Below are 19,539 nucleotides of genomic sequence, written 5' to 3' on the forward strand. Positions count from 1 at the left end.
TGAGATATATGATAAAGTCCCTGCCCATAGGAAACTTTACCGTGTCTGTGACTTCACACCAACATTTAGTGAGTGCATCAACTGGGGTCCAATCAGGAGACAGGAACCAAACAGTGATTTAAATAAGGGAAGTTTAATATAAAGAATGATTAAGCTGGCTATGCACGGTGGCTCACACCTGTAATTCCAGCGCTTTGGGAGGCCAAGGCGGACAGATCACCTGAGGTCAGGAGTTCAAGACCAGCCCAGCCAACATGGTGAAACTCGTCTCTACTAAAAATACAAAAATTAGCTGGGCACAGTGGCGCATACCTGTAATCCCAGTTACTTGGGAGGCTGAGGCAGGAGAATCACTTGAACCTGGGAGGCTGAGGCTTCAGTGAGCCAAGACCATGCCACTACACTCCAGCCTGGGCAACAGAGTGAGACCCTATCTCAAAAAAAAAAAAAAAAAAAAAGATTAAGCTATAATAGAACAGTAACTATAAGATGTAAGAGAACTTTATAATGTTCTATAGGGGGCTGAGGGAGAGTGCTCAAAGAAGGATGAAATTGGAAGGGCTCTCCTCAAGGCTCAGATTCATATCTTGTTGCAGAAGGTCCACTTGCAGTTCAATGGATGGAAGAGAGGTTTGCTGGCTTGTTCATGCCACAACTGAAACATATGAAAGAGCTCACAGTCACTGAGCAAGAAGAAAGCTACTCTCTAGGAAGTACATGAGCCACAGCCAGTGATTGGGTATGCACAGATACACTGGGAATCACTGTTGGGCAGAAGGCTTGGCACTCCTGGTGTCCATGTCAGGAGGGCAAATCTGAGGGGCTGGGTACAAGTGGGTCACAACTGATGAGCAGGTGAGTGGGCATGCAGAGGGACTGGAGGTGCTGCTCTGGGCAAGAGGGCTAGAATGTCCAGTGTCTGTGTTGGGAGGGCTACAGGAAGGTGATGACTAGGCTAGGCCAGGGCTGCAAGCTTACCAAGGGACTGTGTGCTCTGGCTGGGCACAGTACCACCAGATGCACTCACACTCATACCAGTGACCAACAGTGCAGCTGCTGGAGCCTACAAGAGAAGTCCCTTCCTCCTGCATTGTCCCTCCCGCACCCTCTACTTAGAAAACTTAATATGGTGCTCACATAAAGGAGGAGAGCTTAAAGGGATTCCAACCATTAACAGCAGAGCAAGTACTCAAGGGAAAATTTGGAGGGGCAAAAATTGATAATTGGCACAGTGAAGTATCAAAAGAGCCTTAAACTAGGGCTTAGATATTCTGAGTTCTAGTCTGAGTTCAGCTGTGTAATCTTAGGCAAGTGACTTAGGTGTCTTAGTTTTAGTTTGTTCACTTACGAAATGAAAATAACACTTGTTCAATTAACTAAAGAATAATGCAAGGATCAAATGAGAACAAGCATATGAAAGGACTTTATAAACTGTAAAGTGCTACACATTTCCAATGAGTCATTGCTGTGGTAGTTGTATTCAGTATTACACTTACCATCAAGCTGAGTAATGTTTAGTCTAGAATTAAGGCCAAAGAGATGAGCCCCTTATTTCGAATCCCTAGCACCTAGTACACTTACTTAAACAAAATAAAGAGGTTTGTCTTTGTTACCAGAACTACAGTTTAAAAAACTTATTTCTTGATGGATAGTCTCATGAAGGTATTGCTGTGTCTACTCAATCACAATCAACCATAGTCTCTCGAGGGTGGCACACACTCATCTTTCCCCATTTTTCATCTTACCAGAATGCTGCTGGTAAAGTCAGTAGGAAGAGCCTTTTTGCCCCCTGATCAACCTCTACCTGAGGACCTAAGGCAATGCTTTTACTGTAGATCCTGATATGCAAGCAGAACTAGAGCACTCCAGAAGTAACCTCATTTGACTGGCCTATTAGTTAATGGGTAAATACATGTATAAATGAATGAATGACTAAGCAAATAGAGTTACCCGGCCAAGGCCGTGCTCAGCATCCTATTAGAATACAATAATTATAAGGCTATCAAAAACCATTGTTCTTTAAATATAATGCCTTTTCACACACACACATGCATGCACACACACACACAGCACTACCTCTGTACAGTTTCCTCCATTCCTTCCCCCTTCTTTTCAAATAAATGAAGAAATCCTGAGTATATATACAAAATAACTTGTTATTTTGTGTATTTGCAGCATGAAACTCACAGTAGAAAATACCAGGGTTCTGTCTTGGCATCTTGGGCAGTGCTCTCTGAGATCTGTGTGAAGGGTAAGTTCCTGATGGTCTCTGCCTGTCCTGGGACTGCTGTTGATTCATGCAGGGAGAGAGCCGAGAACAAGCTGTGGCTGAAAAGGGCAAAATACGAGGACATGCTAATTGGTTTGGGAAAGGAACCTCCTGCCATCTGGCTTTCTGCCCCCACAACAGTGGTCAGGAAGGAGAAGCAGAAAGAGGCAAACAAGCTGAATGGCTCTGAAACATATCGTGAAACATTTCAGACCCCCCTGCAGGGAACTGAAATGTTGCATGTTCTTTAAAGCTAAATATCACTAATTTAATTTAAATAAATTTTTTTGTACTGCCTATAACACATTTTGTGAATGAAGTTCAGAAGAAAAAAAAAAAAAAGACACATATAGATTCAGGTATGGTAGTAGTTAATTGTCCGAGGCAGAAACAACTTGGCATTGCAGAATCAGTTTCTTCTGCTTTTGATACACACTGGGATAGGTTAAATACTTCAGGGTGAAAATAACATATGGAAAAAGCCTTTCATTCATTCATTCCCCTGCCTCAAGCACATCTCATGGGTTTCAAATGATGTAAATCATTCCAACTTGTAGATGATCAAATACGTTTAAAAAAGGAGGCACAAAGGTAGCCCTGAAGCCGCTTGGGCATCTGTTACTGGAGCATACAAGAGTAACTTGATCCATCAGTTAACATCTCATCCTCTCTTTTTCTTGGTTTCCTACTTAGCTATGTTGCACTGTAAATGCTTAGTCTGGAAAGAGAGGAGCAATATTTTGTATTGTTCTTTTCCTTCTACAAATGCAGCAAACAGTCAAAAGACAGAGTCCAGCCAGGCCACTAAGGGCATATTCCATACCGCCTCACTTTCCTAGGGAGCTAGACGGGGATGTTCAAATGCAAGTTCTCACTCAGAAGCATATAGAGGAAAGTGAGTGTAAGGTCAATTTCCACCATGCCAGGAACTGGAAGCAGACTCTCAATGGTCCATTGTGGCAGGAAGGTAGCCAAGGAGCCTTTGAAACTGACCCAGCAATGTCTTCCCTCTGCTTTCAGGGAGGTGAAATTTTTGCTCATTTAGAATGGAGGGTTAGAAGTGTCAAGCAAGTCTTCTTTGGGAGTCAGAGTCACTGATTTCAAAGCCTTCTTCTCTTACTGGAGGGTCACCTGAGAGTTGAAAGGTACGAATGATACCTTTGATATTTTTGCCTATAGCTCTCTGCACGTTTATCACTGAAAAAAAAAAAGACAGATCTGCTAAGAAGACCTATGAAGGACGAGGCTGAAATTGTGATTGCATTAATGGAACCTGACTAGAAAATTTCCAAATGCCCAAATCTTAACCTGCCATTCACTCCTGATGCTGACGTTTCCAAAAGAGCTACCGTAGAAAGACTGAGAGCAACTGGGAACCAAAATGACAATTATCTTTCAGAGCTTGGTAAGGTTGTGTAAGAGCATATGTTCATTCTTAAGGCCTAAGAAAGACACTCCTTCCCTACCTGCCCCTCTTCCCCACACACCTCAGCTTCTCCTCAAAACCTGGACTCTCTCTATTCCAACCCATGGAGTGGAAGCAAGAGATGCAAAACGAGCACCATCCAAGGGCATGGTCTTTTTACAGTCAATCTGGTCATCGATGAACACGGCCAACCAGTACTTTAACTGACCAAACAGAATGGCAAGCCATTCTTCCCTAAAGGATGTGGGAGAAGCAGAGAGGGCCAATAGGGAAGAGGCAGAGAGGCAGAAGCATTTCTTCCTCTATAACATATTCACCTTCTTTCCATAAAAATGTTCTATCTGAAATCCTATACAGAGAAGTTTATGAAATTGATTTGGCTTCCTTTAGTAAACCCTAAAGTTAAAACCCTTACAAAAATGATGAAATAAGGTTTAAATATTTAATTATAGGAGAATTTTTAACATTTCAAAAAATACAATCCTATGGAAAGAAAATTTGACCTGTTGTGGCTCTATTTGTTCACGTAGACTCTTGTAACCCTGCATCTCCTTACATAGACTCTAGAGCTAAATATAAACATTAATTAAAAGAATTGCCAAAGATTATCTTGGTTACAGGTTTAACTGAAAGAGTAAACTAAAGAAAAGGTATCAAAGAGTAGAAATGCATTTACAGGAATGGCATTAACTTAAGGAAAATGATCCTGGAAAATCAGAGACGGGAAGAATGTTTCATGGGAACCAGTACAGAACCACAGCACTGTAAAATCAGGGCTTTGGGTAAATGCTTATTGAGGGTCTGAAGAAATAATCTCACAGGTGGTGGCCACACTCTACTGGTCCATCAGTTTAGGGCACCTATCAACACGTATGAGCCTGCCAAGCAGAACTTTACAAGATCACTGACCCAACCATAAAAAGAAGGTTAACAGCATATCTAGCAAAGACGGCCACCCCTAGAGTCCTCCAAGCCTGCTGTGTGAGAAATGCCTGTGCTGGATAATTTGCAAGTCCAGAAAGCCGATGCATCCAAACTCAGTTTCTTTTTACTATTCTAGTTACTTTGTTTGGATGACATAAGGAAAGAACACATTTTGCAGTAAGAACCAAAACTCTGACAAAGAGGGCCTTGAGTTTCAAGGATTCACAGGGCATTCTGCCATAAGGTAGAAAAGTTAGATGTTATAAATCATTACTCTATCATAAGAAACTGATCCCTCACATTGGGCTCTACATCTAAGGGCACAGTCTTAGTTGCATAGGGAAATTTTAAACTAAAATTAAACTAAACTATTACTGAACAGCTTCCTGTGTGGCTCTGTTTATCTTGCCTGCATTCTGTACTATCTATGTCAACTTCTGATTTTTGTCCAGCTGGTACATTTGTGATAAGCTGGAACAATCTGTGCCATGTAAAGGGAGACTTAAAATTTTGTCAGATTTGTCCCACATCAGTGAAGAAAGCCTGTTTGCAGGCAGTGTGTGTGTGTCTTTAATCAAGATACTCTTTTCAGCAGGAAATTAAAATCTTCTGGGTAATGAGCTCAGAAAATCTATACACACTGTACCTATATTTCAATATAAGAATGTTGTTGATGCCTCTCTGGAGCACTTCATTTTGACCCTGTCACATAAATCAACACTGAAATTGCTAGGAATGTAACTGTTTTCAGTCTTTGCAGCATCAGTACCCAGAAGCATGTGTAGGTCAACTTCATGAATACCATAAATCTTTTCACAGCAATGGGAGAACTTGCTCTAGCCTTCTGGAGGGCAGAAATCTGGGTCTCTGGTTGGTTATAAGGCTTTTATTCTCATGTTTATCTCCTGGATGATGAATAAAAAGTTCAGTGACCTCAGGAGATACTCCCTAGAAGGGATGTGGCTATTCTCTAATGGAATTACCAAATACCAGCATATCTGGCTAAACCAGTTTGAAACTTACTTTTGCACAACTTTAAGTTTACAATTATTTTAAGAATTTAGATGCTACTGTGCAAATGGAGAGAGCCAAAGGTAGAGAAAAACTGTTTACGTACTCAATTGATTCAGTCAGTATTTCTAAAGCACCCCAATATTGACAGAACTACTTGCATCAGCATGGAAGAGAGTGAGAGGCTGAACTGCAAAGTAGAGCACATGCTCTAGAATATACAAGTCACCTTTTCTCTAGTCAGCTGGAAATTTCTGTGCTCCTCTGCCAAACCATAACCACATTCTTGGGATGGAGAGGAATGCTGGCACTTCTAAGGCTGATGTGTTAAAGCTGCCTTTTCCAGGGGACAGCAGCTTTTTCTTTTGTCCCCTTATGTAGTCTGGTTGAAACTGCAGAAGAATTTGAAATGTGCACTAGAAGTAGTGCACAAAGGAAACTTAGAAATCTCAGAAGGAAGGAGAGATGAGGAAAGGCCTTGAGAAATCACTGCACTCCTTGCCTTACAGCAAGTCTATATTTATTATAGATTAAAAAAACTTTATTATTGACTTTTCCTTTAAAGTTCTGGGTAGAATGTACAGTGTTTTTAATTTTTATTTGCCAATTAAAAAATACAAACACAAGTCAGAAAAAAATAAATGCAGCTATTAAATTTACTATTAACTGCTTTCCTTTACCTAGATTTTTTGAAGGAAAAAAATCTTTAAAACTCATTAAAAAATCAGATTCTCATTAAAAGATGCTAAAAATGACTGAACTCTGGTTTCACTAAAGGAACATTATCATATATTCATTATTTTTTCTGCTTTGGAGATTAAAACAGTCTCTCTAAGCCTGTAGCACCTTCTTCCTTACAGATTTACAGGCTGGACTTGCTTCGCCTTTCTTGTCTTTGCAGACTATTTCTTTTGAAAGAAAAATCAGTAATTTTCCATTTCAAATAAAACAAAGTAGGCTATGAAAACTGCCATCACTTACATTTGGATTGTAGGTCTCCATAACAGCTAGTACAACCTTATACTTCAGAGAAAAGCAAAAGAGCTTCAAAAAGACTTCAAGAGTGTGCATGTGGGGAAATGGAAGCAATGATTAAAAATCCTTAAAATTCTCCAAAATTAAAAATGCCATTAAGCTTTACTATAAAATACCTCAAATTAAAGTGTTCCTAATTTTAGCATTAAATGAGGCTGGTCTATTGAGTAGGACTATTTGCATAATGATGGCAAAAAAAAAAAAAAATCAAAGTTTTAGGGAAGCAAAATTGATCTGAAATTTAAATTCGAATTCCTGAGTAGCTTCTGACTAATGCATCTGAATAAATCAGAACCATCCCAGTCCTCTTACTCAACAGTAGGAAAAGAATTATGGAAAGACTTTGGGGGAAATTTACAATATACTCTTATGGTTTCTCAAAACTTGTCTCAAAATAACCACACTGAGGGAGGGAGGTGAATATAGGTTCCTAATAGCACTGAGAATTTAGCCTAAAGTTGCAGGCTATAAGCACAAAGGTTTTGTTTTGTTTTTTAAAGTTTCCCATTTCCTCTTGAACATTTATATGTATTTTGCCATAAAATGTTAATCTCCATTTTAAAATATGTTTTACATTACTGTAATTATAATAAAATTATGTTGCCACCATATTAGTTAGGCTACAGGCAAAACTGTTGTGTATAGCCTAAACTGATTGCAAATTCAATTACTCAAACAAGGTATTTTATTTCTGTCAAGGGCATGGAGACAGTTGTGTTCTATAAGGATATTCAGGGACCCAGGTTCCTTCTATCTTGTTGCTCCCTACCTCTTAAAGCATTAGCATTCTTGTCTGCTCAAAGCTGACTCAGCTCCAAATTTGGGTTTCAGTCACAGAAAGGGGAAGACAACTGGAGATGAATGATCATTTCCATTCACAATTCATTTGCGACACTTAGTTCCACGGCTGCAGTAGCTGCAAAAGAGGACGGAAAATGTAATTTCTTCTACCTCTGACAAAAAGTAGAAGTGATGCTATTGAAATATATACAATGTCCATCTTATGACTTTTTGTGTTCCCTACCAACTACCTTATTCCTCTAGGGATGCTCCAGTTTAGAAAGCACAGTACAAAGCAGGGCGCTGCATCCTTTCTTTCTATAAAGGGCCAGGTTTTAGGCTTTGTGGGCCATATGGTCTCTGCTGCAACTACTCAACTCTGTTGTTCAAAAGTAGCTACAGACTACATGTAAACAAATGAACATGGCTGTTGTTTTAGTTATCTATTGCAGCATAACAAATTACTACAAAGTTAGAGGTTTAAAACAACGAAGTTTCCATCTCACAATTACCATGGGCAGAGTTCAAGCACAGTTTGGGTCCTTTGTTTAGAATCTCACAAGGCTGCAATAAGAGTCAGTTGGACTGTGTTCTCATCTAGAAGCTTAACAGGGAAAAAAACAAAAACAAAACAACAACAACAAAAAAAACTATTTCCAGGTTAATTCAAGGTTGTTTGCAGAATTTACTTCCTTGAGGTTATAAGGCTAAGGGCCTCAATTTCTTTGTGTCTGTTGTTCTCCCTCAGCCCCTGGAGGCCACCCTCAGTTCCTTGCCATGTAGCCCTATCGACAGCCTCTCTTATAACACGGTATTATTTCTTCAATGCAAAGAAGAGAGAAAGTCTCAAGAGTGAGTTTGGTAGCAAGACAGCTGTGTTTCAATAAAATTTTATTTACAAAGACAAGCAGTAGGTCATGTTCATCATTTGCTGACCCTTGGTATAATCAATGAAGTGTAGAAGACATTATTTAAGGTAAGAAGAAATCAAAGTTCATTGAGTAGAGAAAAAGTTAGATTTCTCAGAGCCAGAAGGGCCATGTGGAAAGGTACTCAGAAAAAAATATTTTTTTCATTCTGGTCCCATAATACATGTATTACCTCATTTTTTAAATAAAAAATTAAAGCAGAATTGGCATTGTATTAGAATCTGTGATTATAAAATGGAGTTGTTATTAGAATGCCAAATAAGTTTAAAGTGAAGGGGCTTCATAGCAAGCTTTCTACAATTTTGACTCTAATTCAAACTTCACCTGGAAAAATTTCAACAGAAAGCCTGCTTATTTTCTTAGTGATTATAAAAATGTCAGCTAATGCTTATTATATGATTGAGATTCAAGGATTATGCTAAATGTTTAACATGAATTTCACTTAATCTTCAAAATATCTTCAAAATAATAACTCATTTAATGTAATGAGTTATAATAATAATAGGAATAGTAATCTAAATAACATGAGTTATTTATTTTGAAGATTATTATATATTATTATATAACCCTTATTATATAAGCCCTTACACTTAAATACTGAGTTATTGGCTCTCATATTTGCTGATTTTTTAAGAGATTTCCTTTTCAATCCTTCTATAGTTATCAACATGACATATCTCAATATGTCCCATCACTCTTCCTAAACCAACATTGATCTCAGGTTATAAAGAATGTTGAGGGTGAAATGTATAGAAGGAAGAAGGGGCTGCTGAAGGTGGCTTGAAGCAAGTGAGTTCTCATTCACTGTTTGTGGGAGTACAAATTAATATAATCCTTTGGAGAAACAATTTAGCAATATATATCAAAGGCCTTGAAATACGTAAATGTATTTTTGAAAATACACAAGAGGTGTGTATATTTGTATTATAAGATGTCTGTTTTTTTGTTTGTTGAGATGGGGTTTTGCTCTGTTGCCCATGCTAAAGGGCAGTGGCATGATCATGGCTCACTACAGCCTCAACTGCCTGGACTCAAGCAGTTCTTCCACCGCAGCCTCCCAAGTAGTTGGGACCACGTGCGTGTGCCACACCTGGCTAATTTATTACTATTATTTTTTGTAGAGACAGGACTCGCTATGTTGCCCATGCTGGTCTCAGTCTCCTGGCCTCAAGCAATCTGCCCACCTCAGCCTCCCAAAGTGCTAGTATTACAGACATGAGCCACAGCACCCACCAAATGGTTGCAGTATTAGGTAGGTACTTCCAGGAAGTGCGATGGCAAACTGGAGCAACTTTGTTTTAATGAGCAACTATATATATATATGTATGAGGAAAGGTATCATTCTGTCGCCTAGGCTGAAGTACAGTGGGGTGACAGAATGACTCTGCAGCCTCAACCTTCCAGGCTCAGGTGATCCTCCCACCTCAGCCTCCTGAGTAGCTGAGGCTATAGGCATGCACAACCAAGCGTGGATAATTTTTGTATTTTTTAATAGAAATAAGGCTTTGCCATGTCGCCTAGACTGTCCTGGGCTCAGGCGATCCACCTGCCTCAGCCTCCCAAAGTGTTGGGATTACAGGCATGAGCCACCAAACCTGGCCTCATTTTTTATAATGAAAATTCTATTAAAGATAAAAATAGAAAATAAATCTTCATACTTTTGACACAGCAACTCTACTTCTAGGAATCTATACTAAATATCACAAGAGATGTGGTCTAGGGTTTATGTATAATTATATTTATCAGTGAGTTCCTTATGTTAAAAAATTAGAATAATCTAAATGTGCCAAAATTTGGATAATGTAATTATTTTGAGACATATAAAGTATATAAAGTATAGATCATTCAAATGATAAAATATTTAATATACATTAAAATTATGTTTGCGCAATAAGGATATGAAAAATGCTCATGCTGTAAGGGTACATAAAGCAAAGTATGAAACAGAATTTATGGCATTACTTCAATTTGTTAGGAAAGAAGAAAAAATGAACAAGAAAGATAAACGGATACAAAAAAACTGCAATAAATCTATCAAACTATCATTAATGGCCATTTTTGGATGATAGGATTCGATAAGTTTAGATTAGTTATTTATGATTTTTTGGTATTTCCTAAATAAAAATAATCGTAATAATTTATAATTAGGGAAGAATTACAAATATAGTTTGTAATAGATATAAAAATTTGTTCCTCTTTCTAACAAACAATTCTGTGTCTATTCAATCCTCATGTCACACACTCGTGAAAGACATACAGTAAATTTACTTGCCAAGATTGCAGTTCCAGGCCCCATTAATCTCCTCATTCATTTTATTTTTATAAAAAAGTAACATGCACTTAATACTCTTTAGAAATGCCACATGTTCTTTGACTTCTGCATCATAACAACAGTAATGTTTTAAGAAAGAAAGAAAGTTATCTTCAACTAAATATTTCAGAAATAATTATCTTCTTAGTTGGCATTAGACCTTCTACTTGCCCTTTATTTAGTGTCTCTGAGTCAGACTTTGTTGAACCAGACTTATGGAAAGCATACTATTTGCCATATTTTTGCATAGGTTTAAAGATATTTCTTTTAGGGAGCATGTAACGAACTACTTTCAGAAAACTTCATTTCTAACCATCATATTTAACTTGGATACCTACATGGAGAATTCAGTTTGGCCACTAAACCAATGAAAACTTCTGTTTATCTATATGGCTACTGTCAGGAAGGCCTATCAAATTTAACTTGGGATGATGTATATTTATATGTACATGAGAAAAAGTCTGAAAGAATGTTTACCAAAATGTTTATAGTACCTCTAGGACTTCAGGTGTTTACCTCTGAGAACTGGCAAAACAGAGCATAAAAAAGTAGGAGAGATCCTACAAGCCACATTACATTATAAACATGCCTTCCAGATATTCTACCAATGAAAGTTTGAGTTTAAAAACTTTTAAAATGAATCAACTATGGAAAACTGTAATAGTTGTATTCTGAAATAATTCAAACTCTCAATTCTTCTAAGCAACAGCTTACAAATAGATATACAAACAAATGTGGGTATAAATTCCATATACTGAATATTTGAGAGATATTTAACAGCTGTATTTCCCAGATATTTCAAATAAGAAATGTGCTTCAATTTCAATGACTTTGGTTATTTAAATATAGGACATTTCTGAAATCAAATTTCTTCATGTGAAGAAAGTCATGTTTGATTCTCTTTTTGAGAACAATATAGATATTTCATTCATAAAAAAATTCAAGTTTGTTTTAACAAATGTATGTAAATGTACTCATTTACAAACATTCATGGCATAAAATATACTATAAATGTATAAAATAAAAAAAGTACACTTCAACCAATCCTAAGACACAAAAATTTTATTAACAGAAATCAACATATTTATAGAAAGAGAATATAAAAGGTATCTGATTTGAATAATGGTGCCCATTTAGCACTCATTACAATTATTTTATTCAAGACCTGATTCTGTCTCCCAAACTATAAAGTGAATCATTATTAATTTGCAGCATAAAGAAAAACACACAAAAACCTGGATTATTATTAAATCATTAAACTCAGAGAGAAACTGAAGTTGACAGAGAAGCTCAGACTGGAATTAACTGATACCATACTACTCACTATTTTACATTTCTTTCCTCTATTATTTCTGAAGCAAAATATACTCATCATATTCAAATAAAAATGCCATAGTGTATTTGATTGTAAAGTATGTGGCTACTTTCTTAATTTTATTCATGTAATTACCAAAGCTCTGTATTCTACTAAGGTACATATCTTATCTTGTATCCATGGACCCTCCTTGATACATTATGGTATCATCAAGCAAGTTGTAAAAACTAAGCAGGACAGGCAAGAAAGCAACACTATGACAGTAAAAACAATATGGTATTCACTTTTGTTTCCTTTAAAGCGAAAGTCTTCCTAATAATTACTGTTGGCTGACAGAACTAAAGAAAGTATATTAGAACCTCAGTACTCTTAACAATGATCTCTCTTGGTTGTTATTTGTCTAAGAAGTGATAAGCCATATAATTTACAGAAAGCAAGCCACTGAATCCTTCAGAAAACACAACCTGGCAACGTATCTTCAATGCAAAATAATGAGGTGGCAGGAGCGTGATGAAAAAAACAGTCTTCGAAAACATCATGTAAGGGAGTCCAGTTGTGCTTGTATAGTCTCTAGCTATTTACAAAGACAAAAAAAAAAAAAAAAAAAAGACATTAGTGAAGGGAACGAAACTCATATCAATTGTTATTTAGACACATGCAAATAGAAAGGAAAAAATGGCACTGGTAACTATGAATATTAAATCCATTCACATAGCAATAAAATTACCAGTTAGAATATTTTTCTTTTTACGTGAAGATATTAGAATTTGGGCTTGAAAATTTAAGTTTTCAAATTTTCAAAGAAAAAAGATTTCTTAATACTGTTAAGTGTCTTCAGCTGTTTCATTTTAAATTATCACTCCATAATTTTGTTTTTAATGAGACATGGGGTTTTACTGGAGGCTTCTGTACAAGGGAGTGAGTACAGTGGTGGTGGGCTGAACAGGATAACCACACGCATGGTCCAGTGGCAGTGGGCTGGGCAGAAGAACTGCCTACTTTATAAGATTTTAAAGTTGGGGGTGGAGGGAGTATATTTTCCTGGATTACAAAATCAGTCTTCAGAAAGAAACATGAAATATGCTCACAGATAAATCTCTAAAGGCATGTTTCCCTTTACCGTTGGGCCCAGAAATTAAAGTATTTGACATATATATTTAAAGTGTCAGTGTGGCTAGGAATCACAAAGTCATTATTTAATGTTTTATATTAAAGCAACAATCCTATTGCTTTAATTAATACTATTTTCCTTTTCTTCCTGATTTAGTTTTTCAGCTTCTCTTCATTTCTCCTATACTTCCCCCTGTGAAATATAAGGTGTTTATAAGGGAAGTTTAAAGAACTTAGTTCCATAATAGGACATTTAAAAATAAGAATTCATAAAATGAAAACAAAATATTATGAAAAAAACCCCACATATTAGAAAATTATTTTAAAAATATAGACCTTGTTATAGAAATCAAACAACTCCTTGTGACTGAATTCCACAAGAACTTTCTCCAGGCTCTGTAAGGAAGAAAAACAACAAAAAGAATGTAGCTGCACACAATTTACATCACATTTTTTCTCTCTAGCTAATCTTAGAATATGACATAAGATTGTCCTCTGAGTGGTTTTTAAAAATGGTTACCTGCTCTACTCAACCCCATGATTCTTAGAACTCAAAAATGCACTTAATAACACTCTACTTTAGCAAAAGGTTTCAACTCTACAGAGACATCTGTCCTTCAAGTTCACTCTACAAAGGTTAATAAAACATATGCCAGTAACAGAACAACTTCATTATCTAATTTTTTTCAAGACAGAGATAATACATGAGATTATATTTCATCTTTCTCAGCAGTCTGTTTGAAATCTAGTAAATACCATTACACAAAGACACTGGAGGCAGGATATCTGATTGAACTCATCCAGCCATTAATGCCTCACATCAGCACAGCTACTGCCTCCAAGCACTAATGTTGCAGTTGTGATCTCAACATGCTGAGGGTTACCTTCTTTAATGTACAGACTCAGCAAAAGTTCACAATTAACACAACAGTTTCAAAGCCAGGACTTACACACTCTCTTTCCTTTTACTTCACATGCATTAGAGAATCCTTTATGGGTGCTACAGATGCTAAGTAATATTGTGTATGTATGTATGATGCTGTAGTAAAGTATGATATTAAACTAAACCCAACTCAACTCAATCCAACCTACTTTTGGTTGACTCCATACACTGAGGAAACAATTCAAACAAGTTGCTTAAGACTGTTCAAATGTATTTATTTTATTCAAGGTCCCTCTGAAGAAGTGAAAATTAATGATGAGACAATGCCAAGAATATGCTAACTGCTCTGATCACACTGCTGCAATCACATGATATAAAATGGGCATCATGAACTAAACAAGTAGAAAATTGATGCAAAATTGAGCCACATAATTAATTGTTTATGGTCATTTCCAACATACTATTTATTCTAGTTCCCAGTTCCTATGTTCACTTTTGTTTATCTGTTTTCATTTCTATTTACAAAGCCGACATTTCAAACCAAATTATCTCTAATTCCAGAAGAGTCAATGGGACTATGTTCAGAAAATGTATCTCACTTTTCATGAAGCTAAGTGTACAGGATCAAATTTCCATACTTCTAAGTACTTAAGCTTTAAAATGAATAAAGAAGTACATCTGCTTTAAAACCTCTTCCCTTAAGAATGATAATAAAATCATGAAGTTTTTATACTATATTAGAAAAATTCATTGGCTGTCACACATCATTAAAGCTCCAAAGATTTAATCAGCATCATCTACACATACTATATGTCCTCCTAGCAGTTAAGGAAGGATGATACCCTAAATTTCTGAGAAAAGCAAGACAAGTTCATTACTCTCACCTCCATTTAAAAAGATAGGAGAGAATGAAGGCTGAATCAGTGTGTAAACAACTGATTTGATGTACCCCTAAAGGTAGCAGTCAAGCCACGTTTTGTTTTCTGTATTTTGCTTTGTTTTAAGGTGGTGTTTCCTAAAATGTTACATTGACGAAGGAGAATAAATTTAAATTCGAAAACACACTTATTAAAAGAACAACAGCTATAGTGGTAGACTAGGAAGCTAGAGGCTCTCTTTCCACCACTAAGATACCAAGTTAACAATATATGGATCAGAATACCCTTGTGAGAACTTTAGAGACCAGTTGAGAAGCTACAGCACCCATGCCATTATAAAACCAAGAAGAAATTCCAATGAAAGTGGTAGGATATTAATTTCACAGTGTTCAGTGTATCCATGTGGATATCCTCTCCCATGTGGAACAGTTGGAGCAACCAAGAAGAACCCCCGAACTCCCATGCCAGAGCTCTTCCCTCAGGACAGAAACAAAAGAATGAAACACACATCCAACATTCTGGCTTTCTGGGGGATTCCCAAGGAACTGGTTTCTGTATCACTTAAAGAAGGGCACTCACAGGCCCAGCACCAGCATTTGGAAGGCACTGAAAACAGAGGTGAGAGGCATATTAGAGCCGCAGTTCCAAAGGCAGGTGCCAGAGGGAGCAAGATATCAGAAAACATTTGAGAGGCGCTAGAACTCCCAGCTGGGCTGATTAGTGAAGGTCTTTCCCTGCACAAGGTCAGTATGCAAAGACTGGAGGAGGTAGTTGTTTTTCAAAATGCCCAGCAAAAACCACAAAGCTTACAAAGCAATAGGGAAATATACCCTAATCAAAGGAACAAAATACAGCTCCGGAAACTTACCCTGAAGAAAGAAAGGTCTATGAGTTACCTGACAGGGAATTTAAAATAACTATTATAGGGATGTTTAATGAGCTAAAAGAGGGCTGGGAGCAGTAGCTCACATCTGTAATCCCAGTACTTTTGGGAAGCCAAGGCAGGTGGATCACCTGAGGTCAGGAGTTCGAGACCAGTCCGGCCAACATAGTGAAACCCCTCTACTAAAAATACAAAAATTAGCCAGGCCTGGTGGCATGCACCTTTAATCCCAGCCACTCGGGAGGGTGAGGCAGGAGAATCACTTGAACCCAGGAGGCAGAGGTTGCAGTGAGCCAAGATCGTGCCACTGCACTCCAACCTGGGTGGTAAAGTGAGACTGTCTCAAAACGACAGAGAGAGAATACAGACTATTGAAAACAATCAGGAAAATGATACATGAACAAAAACACAGAAACTATAAAAAAGAACCAAACAGAAATCCTGGAGCTGAAAAATACAATAACTGAATGGAAAAAGTTATTAGAGGTATTCAACGACAGTCTTAGGCAGAATGAAGAATCAGTGAACTTGTAGACAAGTTATCTGAAATCACTGAGCAGAGGAGAAAAAAGAAAGAAGAAATGTGAAGTGATGCTAAGGGATTTAGGACAGTATCAAGCAGGTCCATATATGCATGATGGGTATTCCAGAATGGAAAGTAAGAGAGAAAAACATAAGAGAGCTTATCTGAAGAAAAAATGGCTGAAAACTTCCCCCATCAGTGGACAGAAATGTACATACAGATCAAGAAATTCAAAGAACTTCAACTAGGAAAATCCAAAGATAACCACACTAAGACACATTATAGTCAAACTGTGTAAAGTCAAAGACAGAAACTTAAGAGCAGCAAGAGAAAAGTGATTTATCACATATGAGGGAGCTTCCATAATATTATCAGCAAATTTCTCAGCAGAAACTTTGAAGGCCAGAAAGGAGTAGGATGATATACTCAAAGTGCTGAAAGGAAACAAAAACAAAAACAAAAAAACTATTAATCAGGAATACTGTATCTGGCAAAACAGTTCTTCAAAAGTGAAGAAGAAATTAGTATTTTCCCAGATGAAGAAAAGCCACGGGAGTTCATTACCTGGAGCTACTCTATACAAAATGCTAAAGGAAGTCCTTTAAGTTGAAATGAAAGGACAGCAGGCAAAAACACAAAGATGTATAAAAATATAAGTTTCTCTAATAAAGGGTAAATACATGGAAAAATATAGTAATAGGTACTACTGTAAATTTAGTATATGAAATTTAAATGAAAAAAACCCCAAAACAAAACAAAAACCCATAAATCTATGTTAATGTATATATAATATATAGAAACATAATTTGTAACATCAATAACAAATGGAGAAGTGGAGCAGTAAAGGAGAAAGTTTTTGTATGTGATTAAAGTTAGGTTGTTATCAGTTTGAAATAGAATGCTATAACTTTGAGATGTTTTATGGATTTACAATGGTAACCACAAAGAAAATATCTATAGAATACACACAAAAGGAAGTGAGAAGGGAATGAAAGCATACCACTAGAAAAAAAATCAGTGAAACGCAAAGGAAGGCAATGAGAGAGGAAGGGAACAAGACACAGACAGCAACTAACAAAATGGCAGTAAGTCCTTGTGTATCAGTAATTATTATAAATGTAAACAGATTAAACTCCCCAATCAAAAGACATAGGCTGGTTGACTGGATAAAATAACAGAATCCAACTATACACTGTCTATAAGAGACACACTTTAGATCTAACAATACACATAGGCTGAAAGTGAAAGGATGGAAAAAGATATTCCATGTAAATGGTAACAAAAGAGCAGAAGTAGCTACACTAAAATCAGACAAAATATACTTTAAATAAAAAACCATTACAAGAGACAAAGAAAGACATTACATAATAATAAAAGGGTCAATTTACCAGGAAAATATAATAATTATAAGTATTTATGTACCAAACCTCATAGCTTTGGTGCATAAATACAGTAACTTCTCACTTAATGTTGTCATAGCTTTTTGAAAACCGTAACTTTAAGTACAATGACAAACAACAAAGTCATTTTCCCCCACCATTATGATAAAACGAAATTGAACAAAATGACATTATTTAAAAGCCTGCTGTACATTGTTTTGCTTAAAGATGCAGTTTCCAAGAACCTATCACAATGTTATATGAGGACTTAACTGTATTTCTATGAATCTAAATATATGGAACAAACTTTGGCAGGATTGAAGAAATTGGCAACAACACAATAAATAGTAGGAGACTTCAATATTCCACTTTCAACAATGAACAGAATTATATAGAAAATCAATAAGGAAACAAGATTTAAAAAACCCTATAGACCAATGAGACCTAACAGACATATACAGAACACTCCAATCAAAAATAGCAGAATATATATTGTTGAGTACCCATGGAACATTCTCTGGGATAAGACCATGCATTGGGCCACAAAACAAATCTTAAATTCCAGAAGTCTGAAGTCAAACAAAGTATCTTTTCTGATTACAATGGAATACAACTAGAAACCAGTAGCCCAAGGAAAACTGGGAAATCTACAAATATGTGGAAATTAAACACATTCTCATACAATCAATGGGTCAAATAAGTCATAAGGGGAACTGGAACTGGGAAATACCTTAAGACAAATGAAAGTGAAAACACAACATGCCAAAATTTTGGGATGGAATGAAACTAGTGTTAAAGGGTTAAGTTTATAGCTGTTAAATGTATAATGTAAAATATATATATATATATCTCAAGTTAACAACCTAACTTTACACCCAAGAAACTAGGAAAAAAAAAAAAACCAACCTAAGGTCAAAGTGAGCAGGAAGAAGAAAATAATATAGACTATAACAGATAAATGACATAGAAAATCAAAAAACAACATAAAAATTCAAAGAAATTAAGAGTTAATTTTTTAAAAAGATCAACAAAATTTACAAACCCTTAACTAGACTAATTAAGAAAAAAAGAGAAGACCCAAATAACTAACACTAAAAATAAAAGACAGGACATTGTAACAGATGCCATAGAAATAAAAAAGTGTTATAAAAGAACACTATGAACAACTGTTTGCTAACAAGTTGAATAACCTAGACAAAATGGATAAATTCCTACAACCAACCTACTAAGACTAAATCATGAATAAATAGAAAACATGAACAGATCAATAAAGAATAAGGAGACTGAATCAGTAGTTAAAAACCCCTCAACAAAGAAATGCCCAGGACCAGATGGTTTCACTGGAGAATTCTACGAAACATTTAAAGAATTAACATCCATTGTCCTGCAACTCTTCCAAAAGCTTGAAAAACAGGAGATACTCCCAACCTTATTCTAATGAGGCCAGTATTATCCTGGTTCCAAAGCCAAAGACACTACAAGAAAACTACAGACCAATATCCATGATAAGTATTGATGCAAAAATCCTCAACAAAACACTAGCAAACTAAAGTCAAGAGCACATTAAAAGGCTTATACACCATGGTATTATAAGAACTATCATTATACAAGTAGTAGTTATTTCTACATTGCAAGCATGGTTCAGCATATGAAAATGGATTGGTGTATTACACTGCATTAACAGAATAAAGGTGGAAAGACACATAATCACCTGAATTGATACAGAAAAGCATCTGACTTATGTCTGTCATAATCATTGCCATTTGTCTTTCAATCCATAATGACTTACAGAAGACCATGGGGAATACAGCAGTGGTAAGTGTTTTGTCTATATTTAGACAGCATACACTCCACAGTCTTCCAAGGGGTGGCCCAGGGCAGTT

The 19,539-nt window shown here is 36.3% G+C and overlaps 1 protein-coding gene and 1 long non-coding RNA gene across 4 annotated transcripts in view; both read right to left on the bottom strand.

The window, feature by feature from the left end:
- Positions 1–8,132, bottom strand: part of LOC111530310 — a 115,914-nt gene extending 107,782 nt beyond the window's left edge. For both annotated transcript variants that reach the window (XR_002727765.1, XR_002727769.1), the window contains exons 1-2: positions 7,435–8,132; positions 2,188–2,328 (exon numbers count right to left, since the gene is read on the bottom strand). This is a non-coding gene — a long non-coding RNA (uncharacterized LOC111530310). The remainder of the gene's footprint in view (positions 1–2,187; positions 2,329–7,434) is intronic.
- A 3,597-nt stretch (positions 8,133–11,729) lies between these two features.
- COMMD10 (COMM domain containing 10) overlaps positions 11,730–19,539 on the bottom strand; it is a 222,621-nt gene continuing 214,811 nt past the window's right edge. For both annotated transcript variants that reach the window (XM_023197496.2, XM_023197482.2), the window contains exons 6-7: positions 13,447–13,506; positions 11,730–12,574 (exon numbers count right to left, since the gene is read on the bottom strand). In XM_023197496.2, coding sequence (XP_023053264.1) covers positions 12,536–12,574; positions 13,447–13,506 — 99 coding nt within the window. In that variant the 3' untranslated portion in view covers positions 11,730–12,535. The remainder of the gene's footprint in view (positions 12,575–13,446; positions 13,507–19,539) is intronic.

This window comes from Piliocolobus tephrosceles, chromosome 4 (genome assembly GCF_002776525.5).
Source record: "Piliocolobus tephrosceles isolate RC106 chromosome 4, ASM277652v3, whole genome shotgun sequence".
NCBI lineage: Eukaryota > Metazoa > Chordata > Mammalia > Primates > Cercopithecidae > Piliocolobus > Piliocolobus tephrosceles.